We start from the raw sequence: 18,416 nt of genomic DNA on the forward strand, positions 1-18,416 counted from the left end.
TGCCCCCCAAGGTAGCACATGGGTTGGTTCCGCAGGTAGAAAACAGATGTGCGCTGGTGAGCCGCTATGTGAAATTAGAGCAACCAATGGCATCAGACCAGGAAGATCAATAAGGCGACACTCACCTGCGTCTTCTCCTTTATAATAACATTAGATGAAGGTGGTACAGGGTACGGTAACAGCGCGGACTTGACAGTGGCCAAGATGAAGTCTGTGTGTTGCTCGATGACAGACTGGAGATACTGGCCTTGTGGACTGGCTTGGTAGTAGATGGTGATCTCATCAGTAGGAACCAAGTTTCCCTGACAGATACAAGAGTCGTTAATAACAGTCAGCTTTCTTTATGAATCGCAGCAGAAAACAAGCGCTGTGTACGATTACCAAGACCAAATTTCATCCAAAAGATACAGATTAAGTCAATGGATCCCTAAGCTCTAAAACCACTTTCTCTGCCAGGCTTACTAATCTATGAATATCCAGAGGCAGAAGTGAAAATTGCTCTCCTTGTCCAGTTAAACTGGCTGATGGGCCCCCTGGCAGAACTCTTGGTGGAACCTCACTGCTGGGGTACCAGAACTTGTGGGAGAATCTTGCTGCCGGTGACCCCGTGGCATAACTCATGATAGAACCTCATTGTTGGGGGCCCTGTGGCATACCTGGTGGACTCTGTGGCAGAAATTGTAGTAGAACCTCATGGCCAGGGATGGACTGGCCATTGGGACTACGGTGGGCCGGTGGCTCAGTGGGCCGGCTTTAGTGACAGCGGACTGCCACCCCCCTCCGCTCCTCTGTCTCTCCCTCCCCGCAGCGCTCACCTGGGGGGGGGGGGGAACAAAGAAGCAGGGGGAGGACCAGAGGAGCGACAGAAGAGCACGGGGGAGGGGACAGACAGCTGACTCAACAGCTATGGCCTGGGAGTTTCTGACTTCTGCCTAATCTTGTCCCATAAGGGGGGCACCGAACTGATTCTTTGCCCCGGGTGAAATAATTTCTAGCTACCCCACTGGTACTGCCGTTCTACTCTAATAAAGTAGAACGGCTAGTGAAGGGGGAGAGGGGGCTTGGGTGGCCAGGGGGGAGGGGGCGTGCGGGAGTTGTCCGACCACCATGGGAGAGACCTGTCAAAGTGGGCCAGTCTGGATGAAGTCCAGGGCCAAATTTCTGTCCCAGTCCAGCCCTGCTCATGGCTGGTGAACCCTGTTGCAGAACCAATTTGAGAACCATACTTTGTGACTTGTGGCAGAACTTGTGGGAGAACCTCACTGCTGGTGACCCTGCGCAGAACTGCACTGTGGGTGCCCCCATGACAGAACCTCATTACTGGTGACCTTGTGGCAGAACACGTGGTAGAACCCAACTGCTTGTTGACCCTTGGGGGACAACTCATGAGAACTTCAATTCTGCTGACCTTGGGGCAGAACTCATACGAGAACCTCACTGCTTGTGACCTTGTGGGAAGAACCTTACTGCTGGTGGACCCTGTGGCAGAATCCATGGGAGAACCTCACAGCTGGTAACCATGTGGCAGAACTCAAAAGATAACCTCAATGCTGGTGACCTTGTGGTAAAACACATGGGGGAACCCAACTGTTAGTTGACCTTTGAAGCACACAAACCATGGGAGAATTTCTCTGCTGTTAGACCCTGTGGCAGAACTTGTGGGAGAACCTCATAGATAGTGAACTATGTGGCAGAACTCAAGGGATAACCTCTCTGCTGGTGACCTTGAGGCAGAACTCCTTGAAGAACTAATCTACTTGTTGACCGTGTGGGCAGAACTCATGGAAGAACCTCACTGCTGGTGGGGTCCCTGTGGCAAAACCCATAGAAAAAACCTTACTGTTGATGACCCCATGGCTAAACTCATATGAGAACGTCACACAGATGAGCCGGTAAGAGCCGATGAGGAGGATATTAAACACTACCTGTAATCTCTATTAACAGGGAGGAGATGTACAGCAGGAAGTTTAGGATGGTCATTTATTGGAGTGAAGAGAGGCTGAATGAGGATGCCGAGAGCCCGCAGAGCATCTCCAACTGTTCCAAGTGACCCCGATCATCTTCTATTTTATAACATGTGCTGAAGTTGTTTCAGTAATTATCTGATAGTACAACTACAATAGATGCAATTATCCAGAGCAGAAATTACATTTGTTATACAGAATCTGTGTCTAGAGATGGAAACCGTCTCCACATGGGACATGTGCGATATAAATAGAAGACCTTTATCGGAGAATGGAGCAAGGTTCAACGGCTACAAAGGACTCGTTCCAAGTTTGTATTTTAAAGTTCTCATTTTAATGGGATAAACCAGCAACGGGGAAATGTCACCAACCTTCTTCCGCAACTTCTGGATGCGGTTGATGACTTCACGTGCCACACCTTCATCCACCATCGACTGGTCGGGAGTAACGTCTAACAGAACCAGGACCTGTGGAGATCAAACAGAATGAGAAGGAGCTCTATAGTATGTGCCGCTGGAACAATAGGAATCATCTCATAGATTGCAGGAGACTGAAGAAGAGGAGGAGCTATGTGCTACAACTAGGGTTGTCCCGATACCACTTTTTTAGGACCGAGTACAAGTACCGATACTTTTTTTCATGTACTCGCCGATATCGATTACCGATACTTTTTTTTAAATGCAGCCATGTGTCCCCAAATGCAGCCTTGTCTCCCCAAATGCAGCCATGTCCCTAGATGCAGCCATGTCCCTAATGCAGCCATGTCCCTAGATGCAGCCATGTCCCTGATGCAGCCATGTCCCTAATGCAGCCTTGTGTCCCCTAAGAGAAAGCCAAGTCCCCGTCCCCCCCGCCACCGACATCTAGTTGATCAGCATTTGAATAGCTGTGTGTTCCCCGCCGCGCCTCGTCATGTATAGACACTCCCCCATGCCCGGGCACTTTGATAGGCAGATCACCCGTCCAATCCTGGGACGGGTGATCTGTCTATCAAAGTTTCTGGGCAAGGGGGAGTGTCTATACATTAAGGCGCGGTGGGGAACACACAGCTATTCAAATGAAAGCTGTTGTGTTCCCCAAGCGCAAATTAACTAGATTTCGGCAGCGGCGGGGAGGGGGGGGACTTGGCTTTGTCTTAGGGGACTAGGCGGCAGCAGCTCTCCTCTCCTCCATACGAGGACTGCTCTGCTCCGCTCCCTCTCCACCAGCTCTCGGAAAAAATAAATAAAGTATCGGGTCAGGCATCGGGAGCATTTGCGCGAGTACAAGTACTCGCACAAATGCTCAGTATCGGTCCCGATACTAGTATCGGTACAACCCTAGCTACAACCAACCGGATTGTGGCTGTTCTACGATAGAACGATAACAAGGTGGAGGGGATGGCTTAGCAGACCCACCTAGAGCGGCAGCATATACGTTGAGTACCAAGCAGCTCTCGTTACCTGAGCGTCCGAATGAGCCTCAAACTGAGCGTCGCCACCAGCACTTTGATCGAAGGTATAGAGAAGGCGCACATCTTCTTCATGTAACTCGGTGCCCTCCACCACTATAGAGCCTGGCGGATTAGAAGAAGAAGAACAGTGAGTGGACAATACTCCGTAATCTGCAGATCAGATCTCTGGATCAGGAGAGCTTTTCATGCAGTAATGATCGTTCACCAACCTGTTTTCTGGAACTGTTCCAGCTGGTCGTTCTTCAACTCTTTAATTGCCGCCATAACCGTCTTAAATGCTCCTTTTAGTCGTTTTCCAAGTACCATGTGGTCCGGTTCCGCTCTGAGGCGAATTCCATACTTGGTCTTGTCGGTAGATATGGTGACTTTCCTGACATTCAGTTCCTGTGCCACACAAACAATAAATATTAAAGTGTCATTAAACTCACATCATTAAAACTTACATTTTTGTTTTATTTGTTAACCGATTAAGGACCGCCTCCTGCCCATATACGTCGGCAGAATGGCACGGCTGGGCACAAGCACGTACAGGCACGTCCTCTTTAAGTGCCCAGCCGTGGGTCGCGGGCGCGCGCCCCGGTCCGAAGCTCCGTGACCGCGGACCCAATCGCCGCTGGAGTCCCGCGATCGGTCCTCGGAGCTGAAGAACGGGGAGAGCCGCATGTAAACACACCTTCCCCGTTCTTCACTGTGGCGCCGTCATCGATCGTGTGTTCCCTGATATAGGGAAACACAATCAATGACGTCACACCTACAGCCACACCCCCCTACAGAAACACAAATGAGGTCACACTTAACCCCTTCAGCGCCCCCTTGTGGTTAACTCCCAAACTGCAATTGTCATTTTCACAGTAATCAGTGCATTTTTAATGACAATGGTCCCAAAAATGTGTCAAAATTGTCCGAAGTGTCCGCCATAATGTCGCAATCACGAAAAAAAATCGCTGATCGCTGCCATTAGTATTAAAAAAAAAAAAAATGCAATAAAACTATCCCCTATTTTGTAACCGCTATAAATTTTGCGCAAACCAATCGATAAACGCTTATTGCGATTTTTTTTACCAAAGATAGGTAGAAGAATACGTATCGGCCTAAACTGAGGGAATTTTTTATTTTTTTTATATATATATTTTTGGGGGATATTTATTATAGCAAAAAGTAAAAAATATTGAATTTTTTTCAAAATTCTCGCTCTATTTTTGTTTATAGTGCAAAAAATAAAAACCGCAGAGGTGATCAAATACCACCAAAAGAAAGCTCTATTTGTGGGAAAAAAAGGACGCCAATTTTGTTTGGGAGCCACGTCGCACGACCGCGCAATTGTCAGTTAAAGCGACGCAGTGCCGAATCGCAAAAACTGGCCAGGTCCTTTAGCTGACAAAGACAAGTCAGTGTATATATATATATATATATATATATATATATATATATATATATATATATGCACAGCCTCATGTAACATTGGTGTGCGTGATGACGTCACATATCCAGCCCTGCCCAACAAGTTTCTCCTAAACAGGCATCGTCAGGAGAAAGAGGCCTATTTGTGAACATTGTATGATTTATGTGCATTAGATATTCCATATAGATTATGCACTTTTAATATAATTAAAAATATGAAATGATTTGTTGATTGTTAAAGGGGCGGCGGGGTGGATTCAGGTAGGGGCGCGCAATTTAAACGGCGGCGCAGCGTATCGTATTTACGCTACGCCGCCGTAACATACAGGAGAAAGTGCTGTATTCACGAAGCACTTGCTCCGTAAGTTGAGGCGGCGTAGCGTAAAAGGGGCCGGCGTAAGCGCGCGTAATTCAAATGATCCGGTAGGGGGCGTGGATCATTTAAATTAGGCACGTTCCCACGCCGAACGTACTGCGCATGCGCTGTCCCTAAAATTTCCTGACGTGCATTGCGGTAAATGACGTCGCAAGGACGTCATTGGTTTCGACGTGAATGTAAATGGCGTCCAGCGCCATTCACGGACGACTTACGCAAACATTTTCAAATTGCGACGCGGGAACGACGTCCATACTTAACATTGGTTGCGCCTCCTAATAGCAGGAGCAGCCTTACGCCGAAAAAGCCTTAACGCAAACGGCGTAAAAAACGAACGCCGGGCGCGCGTACGTTTGTGAATCGGCGCAAGTATGTCATTTGCATACTCTACGCTGACAACTACGGAAGCGCCACCTAGCGGCCAGCGTGAGAATGCACCCTAAGATACGACGGCGTAAGAGACTTATGCCAGTCGTATCTTAGGCTAATGTCGGCGTATCTAGCTTTCTGAATACAGAAAGTAGACACGCCGGCGCAGCTTTGGAATTACGCGGCGTATCTATGGATACGCCGGCGTAATTCTTTCCTGAATCTACCCCCTTGCTTATATTATATATTCAAGCACATCTTGTATTCAGATTGTTTTGTGCTGCAGTCACTTATTTACATACACTATGCACAGGGTTTTTTGGGGTTCTTTTATTTTTTACAACCATGTAAAGGCCAGTATCACTGTTCGCACCTCCACAATATACTTCTCCAGGGATTGGATATCAGAGAGGGCCTCCTGGTCCTGGTGGATGACAATCACTTCCTTCAGCGGATACTGCGGGAGACAAAAATGGCAGATTCAGCCATAAAAAAAATAAAATGGAAACATGGCCACTCCTGGTTGGAAACCAACCTTCACAGGCAGCGTCTTCCTGTCCCGTATGACCCGACCCAGCTCGATGACGGACTGCATCCGGGATACAGCGGCCTCAATCCTCTTGTCAATTAAATTCTCTCTGGATAAAATACAAGAATGGAAATGATGACTGGAGGACAGGGGGGAGGAAGTTCAGCCTGGGTTCATATTATACCATATAACTTTATATGCAGGAAGTACTGGATACGAAAAGGAGGAGGCACAAGACAGGAAGTACTGGATGTAAAAAAGAGGGAAGCACAAGACAGGAAATACTGGATGTAAAAAAAGAGAGAGGCACAAGACAGGAAGTACTGGATACAAGCACAAGACAGGAAGTACTGGATACAAAAAGGGGGAAAAACAAGACAGGAAGTACTGGATGTAAAAAAAGAGAGAGGCACAAGACAGGAAGTACTGGATACAAAAAGGGGGAAGCACAAGATAGGAAGTACTGGATACAAAAAGGGGGAAGCACAAGACAGGAAGTACTGGATACAAAAAGGGGGAAACACAAGACAGGAAGTACTGGATACAAGCACAAGACAGGAAGTACTGGATACAAAAAGGGGGAAACACAATACAGGAAGTACTGGATTCAAAAAGATGGAAGCACAAGACAGTAGGTACTGGGTACAAAAAGGGGAAAACACAAGACAGGAAGTACTGGATACAAAAAGGGGAAACACAAGACAGGAAGTACTGGATACAAAAAGGGGGAAACAGAAGACAGGAAGTACTGGATACAAAAAGGGGGAAACACAAGACAGGAAGTACTGGATACAAAAAGGGGGAAACACAAGACAGGAAGTACTGGATACAATAAGGGGGAAGCACAAGACAGGAAGTACTGGGTACAATAAGGGGGAAGCACAAGACAGGAAGTACTAGATACAAATAGATGGAAGCACAAGGCAGGAGGTACTGAATACAAAAAGGGGGAAACACAAGACAGGAAGTACTGGATACAAAAAGGGGAAACAAAAGACAGGAAGTACTGGATACAAAAAGGGGGAAACACAAGACAGGAAGTACTGGATACAAAAAGGGGGAAACACAAGACAGGAAGTACTGTGTACAATAAGGGGGCAACACAAGACAGGAGGTACTGGATACAAAAAGGGGGAAACACAAGACAGGAAGTACTGGATACAAAAAGGGGGAAACAGAAGACAGGAGGTACTGGATACAAAAAGATGGAAGCACAAGACAAAGTACCGGATACAAAAAAAGGAAAAAACAAGACAGGATGCCAATGAGAGGAGAAAGTCAGAGAGCCTGGAGGATGGGAGCACCAACACCTCCCCTCTATGTAGTTACCTGACAGGTGGCAGCATGAGGTAGTGAATGCTCTGGGTGTCCTTCTCCTGGACAGATGTCGGATCAATAAGCAGTCGCAGCTTCTGATATATCAGCTCAGTGATGAATGGAGTGAATGGGGCCTGGGAAGATGAAGAGAGGAAGCCATGTTTAGCATGCAAGACAGTAACAAGCAAATCTATCCTGGAAGAGTGCAGGGAGTGCAGCATATAGGGCAGGAGGGAAGGGAGAAGCTCTGAAAACAAGCCAAAGGTTGATAATTGATTTCAGGTTGGGATCAAGCGGAAGTGTAGTCAAAGAACAAGCCAAAGGTCATTAACAAGTGGTGGTGAAGGCAAGGACGGCAGCAGGAGCAAAATATGGGCTGGAGAAGAGCACAATAATCTGGTAAACAGGAAGTGCAGAGACATGGCTCAAATGGGAGGAGCAAGGTTCACCAGAAACAACTTAGAAAATGAGGGATCAGGCAGGGAGCTGTCCAACATCTCTGGTGGCAGAGTAAGAAGAGCCACTGGCGGGGTCAACAGAGGTTCTGGGTTCAGATCCGGGTCCTGACACTTACCATCAGTCTACACATGGATAGAAGAACACTGAACAGAGTCTCCAAGGCCATGAGACAGTCATCCGTGCCGCTTTCACCCTGGGGACCAGAGACACAGGTCAGAAGGAAAGAAAAATCACAGACTGATCCCAATTATGCTACTTACAATGGGGCTTACCTTCAAGCGTCTGCGGTTCATGCGAACATACCAGTTTGTCAACATGTCAACAAACTTCACCAGTCGGGGCACCACAGTGTAGAGCCGATAGGCTGTGGAAAAAATTTGGAAGACTTAGAGAATGGAAAGCACAGGATAGGGAATGTTAATCTGTCATAATGATTGTCTACCTGACATCTCTGTCTTAAAGAACTGCACAAGAGACTGAGTGAACGACACAATCCATTTATCCATGATGTTCGTATTTGTCCTGGCCGAGTTCACATTGTATAAGAAGTGGACACCCTCCTCCTGGGAATAAAAAAGGGGGAAACCACTGTGAGCAGAATGCTACGACCATCACAGCACCAGACAGGCAAACACCAGACAGCAACAGCAAATCCGACAACTATGGCCATGACTATTACCCGGAAATCCAACAACTGTGGCCATGCCGGTCAGCCAGGAATCCAACAACTATGGTCATGACGGCCAGTCGGCAAGCCAACAACTATGGCCATGACGGCCAGCCGGAAATACAACTATGGCCATGACGTCCAGCCGGCAATAGCACTATGGCCATGACGGCCAGCCGGCAATACAACTATGGCCAAGACGGCCAGCCGGCAATCCAACAACTATGGCCATCCGGCAAACTAACAACTATGGCCAAGTTGGCCAGCCGGCAATACAACTATGGCCAAGATGGCCAGCTGGAAATACAACAACTATGGACAAGACGGCCAGCTGGAAATACAACTATGGCAAGACGGCCAGCCGGTAATACAACTATGGCAATGACGGCCAGCCGGTAATACAAGTATAGTCATAACAGCAGCCAGCAGGCAAACACCAGGCCGCAATGGCCATGACAGCAGCCGGTAATCCAACTACTATGGCCATGACCGCAACTGGCAGTTCAGAATCTGACCATGACAGCAGCCGGAAATCCAAAAACCAATCTGACCATGATAGCTGCTAGAAATCCGATAACTACGGCCATGACAGCAGCCAGCAATCCCACAGCTATGGACACGAGAGCAGCCGTAAATCCAACAACTATGACCATGCCAAAACGCATCAATTCCGCAACTACAACGATCACATCAGCCTGAAATCCATCAAGTACAATCAATACATCATCCAGCAATCCAAAAACAACAGCTATGGCACCACCCGGTAATCAACATCTACAACCATCCACGTCACACTGCAATCCAACAGCTATGGCCATAACAGCACCCGGCAATCCGACAACCACAACAATCACACACCCAGCAATCCAATGACTACAACCATCACTTCACACGGCCATGGCAGCATCCGGTAACCAACATCTGCAACCATCACATCACTCAATACGACAACTACAACCATCACAGCAGCCGTAAATTCAACAACCATCATGATCAGCAGAACCCGGGGAAATCCTACAACTACAACTATCACAGCAACCGGCAATCCGAAAACTACAAAAAATCACAGCGACCGGAAATCCGACAACAGCCGCCATTACAGCAGCCGGAAATCCAAAAACTACAGTGGAACCTCGGATTACGAGCATAATCTGTTCCAGGAGAATGTTCGTAATCCAAAGCACTCGCATATCAAAGCGAGTTTCCCCATAGAAGTCAATGGAAACGAAAATAAGTTGTTCCGCGTTGACTTCAATGGCATGCAATACCGCATGCGGCCAGAGGTGGGGGGGCACCGGAGAGCCCCAGAAACATCCGGAAAGACCCGAGGACAGCTCGGCTTACCTCGGAAAGGCTCCGGAACGTAGTATCTCCAAGTCTTTCTGAACGGCGCCCCCCCCCCCCCCCCCCCGACCAAACGCGGTACTACACACTGCTTTGGTTTGAATCCTGCTAGTTTTGCGAGACAACACTCGCAAATCGAGTTAGGATTTTTCAAAATACAATGCTTGTATTGCGAAATGCTTGTTAACCGTGTTACTTGCAATCCGAGGTTCCACTGTACTACCATCACAGCAGGAGCCGGCAAGCCAAAAACTACAACCATCACAGAAACCGAAAATCCAAAAACTACAACCATCACAGCAGCCGAAAATCCAAAAACTACAACCATCACAGCAGCCGAAAATCCAAAAACTACAACCATCACAGCAGCCGAAAATCCAAAAACTACAACCATCACAGCAGCCGAAAATCCAAAAACTACAACCATCACAGCAGCCGAAAATCCAAAAACTACAACCATCACAGCAGCCGAAAATCCAAAAACTACAACCATCAGAGCAGCCGAAAATCCAAAAACTACAACCATCATCGCAGCCAAAAATCCAAAAACTACAACCATCACAGCAGCCGAAAATCCAAAAACTACAACCATCACAGCAGCCGAAAATCCAAAAACTACAACCATCACAGCAGCCGAAAATCCAAAAACTACAACCATCACAGCAGCCGAAAATCCAAAAACTACAACCATCACAGCAGCCGAAAATCCAAAAACTACAACCATCACAGAAACCGAAAATCCAAAAACTACAACCATCACAGCAGCCGAAAATCCAAAAACTACAACCATCACAGCAGCCGAAAATCCAAAAACTACGACCATCACAGCAGCCGGCAATTCGACAACTGCAGCCATGAGAGCCGCGGGTAATCCAACTACAGCCATCACATCACCCAGCATTCCAACAAATACACCATTCACAGCACACATCACCACAATTTATAACCAACATCGGCAGAGTCATCAGATGTTTCACGGTTATGGGTTCCTGGGTACCTTTTGTAGGCGGTAAATATTCTGCTTTAGGAAGCGGAAAGCGTTATACCAAGGCAAGAAGACATCCTTCAACACATCACGGACGCCTTCCTCCTTGAAGCGCAGGTTCTCTGCTCGGACTACGGGAGAATTTATCAGATATAACCTGGAGAAGTCACAAAGAGGACAAGATTATAGATCACAAAAACATCCCCAACCCCAACATTCACCTCTTTTTGACCAAGAACAAAATATGCAAAAAGTAAAAAATCTTGGCCTGGAATGGTCATGGGCACCCTGCCCTGCTCTGCTTTCCACAAGTTTCCTATCCCCCCACACCACACATGTGCCAGAAAACAATTCCTTCCCCAAGCGACTTGCATGTAGCTCCCAACAACGCCTTGCCACCTGTATGTAAGGTGATGGACTGTCCAAACCCACGTAGCCACCAGTATGTGGATTCACCACACGCCGGCTGTAAACTTCCTTGAGCTCCGGCAGGCACAGCACATACTCATTACAGGACTGTGGCTGAGCCTAAGTTGGATGGGGCTAAGCATATGGCCAGGTCAATCCAACGCCAAGCATCAAGTGTCTTGGGTCAATCTCAGGCTATGTACCCAAGCAGGGGGGACAGTGAGACACCTGATAACTGCTTGTTACTTGCTTTGGGGACCCGAGGACTAAAGGGTCTTGCAGCCTCCTCATTGTGCCCCCTCTGCTCACCTCAGTCCTCTTTGCCTGTTGCCAAGAGTACTCAACACTGCGGCCCCAGATTTCCACTTTCCCTGAGGACCCTGAGTGACAGACCCAACCAGGACATGGGCTTTTGGAGGGGTTTGTAGGGTGGCCTTTTGCCTACTGACTATGGGCCTGGCTTTTAAAAGGAACACTGCTACTTGGGGGATGTGTGCCTGGGGGACCCTTGGAGTGGTCTTGCTTCAGGTTCAGGGTTGCCTCCCCCGAAACACAGATTCTGGGAATCTAGGTCCGGGATACATATTTGGGCCATCTATAACCAAACCAGCAATGACTACTTTAGACTGTGAGACTCAGAGCAGATGTTAATATGACAAAGAAAACTGATACTGGGGTCTTTTACTGTGGTCTGTTTATTAAGCTGTTATGTGTTTATTATGTCTCTCTCATTGTAGGCCTCCTAGGTGTGCATTCCCATTGTTAACTGAGTCACCTATTGTTCCTATCTGTCTGATCACCTCTTGAAGAGGTGATTAAAGTAGATGTAAAGGTTTGGTTTTTAAAAAAAAAACATGTCATACTTACCTCCACTGTACAGTTGGAGTGGTCCTGATCCTCCTCTTCTGGGGTCCCTCCTGGCTCCTCCTCTTCTCGAATGCCCAGTCGGAGAGGCGATCTCCTTCGTGGACACCCATGCAGGCGTGCTCCTGTGTCCTGCTGATGCGTTCGTAGACATAGACAGCAGGACTCTGCTAAGCCCCCCCCCCCCCCCCCGGCGCCTGCATTATTGAATTTGATTGACAGCAGCGGGAGCTAATGGCTGCCCTGCTATCAATCTATCCAATCAGGACATGAGATACCGGCCAGAGCTGGTGGGCTCGTTCCCGTTGTGGGAATTACGAGGCTCAGGTAAGTATAACGGGGGCTCGGGGGGCTGCTGCAGCACAGGATCTTTTTTTTATAGAATGCATTAAGGTGAAAAACGGCAAGGGTTTACAACCCCTTTAATATTGTGACCACTTTACCTGGTAACCGAACTATTGTGGGATTTTATGCGTTTATACTTAGGATTTAGTAATACTTTGTATTCAGAGTTGTAGGCGCCAGACTGTCTGGGTATCCAGTAATCAATTAGTTCAAGTTAATTATATCACTGCCAAGCTATTAGTTGCTAGATGTGGATTAGCATTATGTGTATGTTGGCTGTTCTTTAGCTATGTTAATTATATTCCTGTTTACAGTTTGTATTGTTAGGGTAATGTGATCAGGCCTTTCCCGGAAATTGTGTGCTATATATTCTGTGTGAAATTTCAATAAAAATAGTTTGAGGTCCGGTTTGCATCTAAGCTAGCGTCGCCTAGTCCTGGGTGCTGAGCTATAAGACCCAGTTCTTGGGTCCAGACTGGAGGAAGCCATCTCTTGATGGAAGCACCCAAGCTGGGTGCTGGACAGGGGGGGTCCTATCACACCCTGCATTGTCCCTCCAGAACGCTGCATGCCCCCTGCTCTGTTGATCATCCAACCTGGACCCACCTCTGCCAAGCCACTCTCACCAGCTACCTGGGAAGGTAGAATGCCTACCGTGCAAGTCTTTGAATCCTTGTGTTGCTGCGTCATATTGCTGCCCGTGATCCTTTGTTGTGCCTCAATGGTTCCCCTTGTGACTTATCCTTGGCCTGTGGGACATTCCTGGATTATAACCGCTGGACTCGCTCATCCTTGCTACATCCCGTGTTCCTGACTGCACTACCCTGTTATAGTGCTCAACTCTGTGTACTGGAATTCCCCCAGGAAACCCCCCCCCGGACGTTGGGTCCCATGTCATCTGCTTCTCTGGATGTGTGACTCAATGTACCGAAGCCTGAGGATTAGCATAACATATTGCTTCTATAGCAATTTTAATTTCATCTCATGTCAACCAACTCATGTCCCCTCCCCCATTCATCCCTATAGCATCTATTAGGAGCCCCCAGCCTTGGTTATCCTTCTGGGAATGCGTCTTCCTCCTGTCCTGCCAGGCGGAGTAACCCCCTAGTAATGACATCATGGTGTCCCAGGTTGTCCCCAGGCACCAAGCCAGACAGAAATACAGAGTGACCTTTAATGGAGAGGAAAACCCGGCTGCAGCATTGACAGTTTACACTGCTGTATAAACACATTCTGAGTCTACAAGGAGACGGGAAACAAATCTGGCAGAATCAGAGAAGAGAAGAAATGCTGAGACAGAACACCTCCCCCCCCCCCCCCCCAATCCACCAACCACAGAGGACAAACATAGAGGGCGAGAGGGGTGAGACTGCAAACAGCAATACACAGGAGGCTGCCGAGAGACCAAAGGAGTTTAATATACACACTGCACACTTCGATCCCGTACAGCTCAAAATATACACCGTACTCCCCGATCCCGTACAGAATATACACCGTACTCCCCGATCCCGTACAGAATATACACTGTACTCCCCGATCCCATACAGAATATACACCGTACTCCCTGATCCCGTACAGAATATACACCGTACTCCCCGATCCCATACAGAATATACACCGTACTCCCCGATCCCGCACAGAATATACACCGTACTCCCCGATCCCGCACAGAATATACACCGTACTCCCCGATCCCGCACAGAATATACACCGTACTCCCTGATCCCGTACAGAATATACACCGTACTCCCTGATCCCGTACAGAATATACACCGTACTCTCCGATCCCGTACAGAATATACACAGTACTCTCTGATCCCGTACAGAATATACACCGTACTCGCTGATCCCGCACAGCTCAGAACATGCCCTGTACCCTCTGATCATGCTGATCCTTCTTTTTATATCTCACACCCTAACACGAACAAGAACTGCACACATTTTAGAGAGTCACAAAAGATGCGCTATACTCACCTAAGCGCGTCCGCTCCGTAGCGGTTGATGACATCCATGGGGTCGGGGTAATTCTTCTTTCTTTTGCTCATTTTCTGACCATCGCTGTCATAGGAAGAAACAGAAGAGAATGTGAATAGGTTACTGCTCTGCCAGGAGAAGAATACAAGACAATGCTAGCATAGTACCTACCTGACCAGTGCTATGCCATATACTATGACACACAGAGCACCTACCTGGCCAGGACTAGGCAATTTACTACGACACACACAGAACACCTACCTGGCCAGGACTAGACAGTTTACTATGACACACACAGAACACCTACCTGGCCAGGACTAGGCAGTTTACTATGAAACACACAGAACACCTACCTGGCCAGGACTAGACAGTTTCCCATGACACACACAGAGCACCTACCTGGCCAAAACTAGGCCGTTTACTATTACATTCTTGAATGGTGGCTGACCAAACAGTGCAGTAGAGAGTACAAGAAGTGTGTAGAACCTGAGGATTGAGAAAGAGAGACAATGAGTAAGACTTGGTTCTATAGCAGCCAGCCTCAGTAAAAGTTGAATACAAAGGCCGGACACTTACCACCCACGTGTCTGGTCAATGCCCTCTGCTATGAAGTCAGCCGGGAAAGAATCTTCAAACTCTCTTCTGTTCTCAAACGGGTAATGCACCTGAGCGTAGGGCATACTGCCGCTCTCAAACCAGCAATCAAACACCTCAGTCACCCGTCGCAGGACGCCTTTCCCACAACGAGACGGAATGGTCAGCTGGTCCACACTAAAAAAAAAAAAAACAACATATACAAAAGTCTAGAAATATTAAGGGGCATCGTTTAAGGCCTCGTTCACATCATACTACAGGGGCTCTCTCAGCTACAGCGCCCACACCTGGGAAAACGTCTCTCTTAGCTACAGCACCCACACCTTTAGGAGAAAGATCAAAACCCATCTCTTTTGAGCTCAAAGGAGAAGAGGTCAAACAAGCGCCCAGAGGCGATTCAGTTCGCATGTGCAGCGCTATATAAGTTTTTCACTCACTCACCTGGGAAGGGGCTCCCTCAGCTACAGCGCCCACACCCAGGAAGGGGCTCCCTGAGCTGAAGTGCCCGTTAATGGCTGCTAAGGCAGTTTCTCCTTTTTAATTTAGACAGTATGCAGACATCAGCAGTTTACAGAACTCACCTTTCCCGATGTAAGTCTGTCACTTTCACACCAGTCAGCTCTTCCAGCTCTGCCACTGAGCCCACACATACAACCTACAAGACACAGGGCAATGATAAAGAAAAGGATTCCAACAAATATGACGTCATCCATCTCCTGAGCATTCACTGAATAGCAGATCCCAAAACCCAGCAACAAGACATCCTTGTTTACATTCAGTCATGTATAAGTACATAAGGGGGGGATAGGAGAAGTAGAAAAGTGACAATGACAGAGGGGTTATAGAGGAAGACTGAGAAGAAGAGAGAAGATGACAGAGGCGTTGTAGAGGAGGAAGAAAGAAGATGACATAGGGGTCATAGAGGAGGAAGAGAGAAGATGACATAGGGGTTGTAGAGGAGGAAGAAAGAAGATGACATAGGGGTTGTAGAGGAGGAAGAGAGAAGATGACATAGGGGTCATAGAGGAGGAAGAGAGAAGATGACAGAGGGGTTACAGAGGAAGACTGAGCAGAAGAGAGAAGATGACAGAGGGGTTGTAGAGGAAGACTGAGAAGAAGAGAGAAGATGACAGAGGGGTTGTAGAGGAAGACTGAGAAGAAGAGAGAAGATGACAGAGGGGTTGTAGAGGAGGAAGAGAGAAGATGACATAGGGGTTGTAGAGGAGGAAGAGAGAAGATGACATAGGGGTTGTAGAGGAGGAAGAGAGAAGATGACAGAGGGGTTGTAGAGGAGGAAGAGAGAAGATGACATAGGGGTTGTAGAGGAGGAAGAGAGAAGATGACAGAGGGGTTGTAGAGGAAGACTGAGAAGAAGAGAGAAGATGACAGAGGGGTTGTAGAGGAAGACTGAGAAGAAGAGAGAAGATGAAAGAGGGGTTGTAGAGGAGGAAGAGAGAAGATGACAGAGGGGTTGTAGAGGAGGAAGAGAGAAGATGACATAGGGGTTGTAGAGGAGGAAGAGAGAAGATGACATAGGGGTTGTAGAGGAGGAAGAGAGAAGATGACAGAGGGGTTGTAGAGGAGGAAGAGAGAAGATGACAGAGGGGTTATAGAGGAAGACTTAGAAGAAGAGAGATGATGACAGAGGGGTTTTATAGAGGAAGACTGAGAAGAAGAGAGAAGATGACATAGGGGTTGTAGAGGAGGAAGAGAGAAGATGACAGAGGGGTTATAGAGGAGGAAGAGAGAAGATGACAGAGGGGTTTTATAGAGGAAGACTGAGAAGAGAGAAGATGACAGAGGGGTTTTATAGAGGAAGACTGAGAAGAGAGAAGATGACAGAGGGGTTGTAGAGGAAGACTGAGAAGAAGAGAGAAGATGACAGAGGGGTTATAGAGGAAGACTGAGAAGAAGAGAGAAGATGACAGAGGGGTTATAGAGGAAGACTATAAGCGGAAGGAGAGAGAAGATAAAAGGGTTATAGAAGACTTTGTTTGAGAGGAAGACGAGAGAAGGTGACAGAGAGGGTTATAAAGGAAGAAGAGAGAAGAAAGGGGGGTTATAGAAGTCTATGAGAGGGAGACGAGAGATGACAGAGGGGTTAGAGAGGGAAGACTATGAGAGGCAGATGAGAGAAGATGATAGAGGGGTTATAGAGGAAGACTGAGAAGAGAGAAGATGACAGAGGGGTTGTAGAGGAGGAAGAGAGAAGATGAAAGAGGGGTTGTAGAGGAGGAAGAGAGAAGATGACAGAGGGGTTGTAGAGGAGGAAGAGAGAAGATGACAGAGGGGTTGTAGAGGAGGAAGAGAGAAGATGACAGAGGGGTTGTAGAGGAGGAAGAGAGAAGATGACAGAGGGGTTGTAGAGGAGGAAGAGAGAAGATGACAGAGGGGTTATAGAGGAAGACTGAGAAGAAGAGAGAAGATGACAGAGGGGTTATAGAGGAAGACTGAGAAGAAGAGAGAAGATGACAGAGGGGTTATAGAGGAAGACTATAAGAGGAAGGAGAGAGAGAGAGAAGATAAAAGAAGGGTTATAAAAGACTTTGTTTGAGAGGAAAACGAGAAGGTGACAGAGAGGGTTATAAAGGAAGAAGAGAGAAGAAGAAAGAGGGGTTATAGAAGACTATGATAGGAAGACGAGAGATGACAGAGGGGTTAGAGAGGGAAGACTATGAGAGGCAGATGAGAGAAGATGACAGAGGGGATTATAGATGAAGACTATGAGAGGAAGGAGAGATAAGGTGAGGAGGTTTTATGAAGGAAGACTATTAAGAACAAAGGAGAAAGGAGGTGACGGGTGGGGAGGGTTATTGTCACAAACTCACCTGGGATAGAGGCTTTTGGATAGGACTGAATGCTAGCCTCTTGCCTTGCGATTATGGGCCCTGGCATTTGGGGGAACAGCGCTCTTTGTGCGCTGTATGCCTGGGGACCCTTGAGGTGGTGTCACTTTGGATTCAGGTCCATGTCCCCCCAAGACACACACACTCTGGGGACCCTGTATATGCCATATTAGAAATAGTGACTGATTCATAATGTTGGGACACATACTGTTAGAAGATGGTGATGTCAACCCCAGCCACCTGTCTGTCTGTTATCTGCTATAATGTAAATAAGTCTAGTATGGCATCTAAGAGTCTTTCACTCATTGCTGTTTGTGCTAATTGACCCTGCAATTGTATGAAGGAGTTCTGTGTTGATATGTATAATGTGTATTGTAGTTAGGGAGTCACATCGGCTGCTTTAAGGGATTAGTTAATTAGCTCATGTTAAGTTATGTTTCTGGTTACAGGTGTATTGTTAGAGTAATGAGCAGGGGGGGGGGAACTCCTCTTTAACTGTATATAAGACATGTATTCTTGTT

General features: G+C 47.4%; 1 protein-coding gene across 1 annotated transcript in view; it reads right to left on the reverse strand.

Moving 5' to 3' along the window:
* Nucleotides 1-18,416, reverse strand: part of IARS1 (isoleucyl-tRNA synthetase 1) — a 64,710-nt gene that overhangs the window by 16,113 nt on the left and 30,181 nt on the right. The window contains exons 15-29 of the mRNA XM_040358832.1: nucleotides 15,631-15,704; nucleotides 15,032-15,226; nucleotides 14,855-14,941; nucleotides 14,456-14,539; nucleotides 10,877-11,021; nucleotides 8,311-8,431; nucleotides 8,141-8,232; nucleotides 7,984-8,061; nucleotides 7,422-7,543; nucleotides 6,099-6,201; nucleotides 5,937-6,020; nucleotides 3,627-3,801; nucleotides 3,407-3,519; nucleotides 2,336-2,431; nucleotides 126-302 (exon numbers count right to left, since the gene is read on the reverse strand). Of these exons, the coding sequence (XP_040214766.1) occupies nucleotides 126-302; nucleotides 2,336-2,431; nucleotides 3,407-3,519; nucleotides 3,627-3,801; nucleotides 5,937-6,020; nucleotides 6,099-6,201; nucleotides 7,422-7,543; nucleotides 7,984-8,061; nucleotides 8,141-8,232; nucleotides 8,311-8,431; nucleotides 10,877-11,021; nucleotides 14,456-14,539; nucleotides 14,855-14,941; nucleotides 15,032-15,226; nucleotides 15,631-15,704 (1,746 nt within the window). The remainder of the gene's footprint in view (nucleotides 1-125; nucleotides 303-2,335; nucleotides 2,432-3,406; nucleotides 3,520-3,626; nucleotides 3,802-5,936; nucleotides 6,021-6,098; nucleotides 6,202-7,421; nucleotides 7,544-7,983; nucleotides 8,062-8,140; nucleotides 8,233-8,310; nucleotides 8,432-10,876; nucleotides 11,022-14,455; nucleotides 14,540-14,854; nucleotides 14,942-15,031; nucleotides 15,227-15,630; nucleotides 15,705-18,416) is intronic.

This window comes from Rana temporaria, chromosome 7, assembly GCF_905171775.1.
Source record: "Rana temporaria chromosome 7, aRanTem1.1, whole genome shotgun sequence".
NCBI classification, from domain to species: Eukaryota; Metazoa; Chordata; class Amphibia; order Anura; family Ranidae; genus Rana; species Rana temporaria.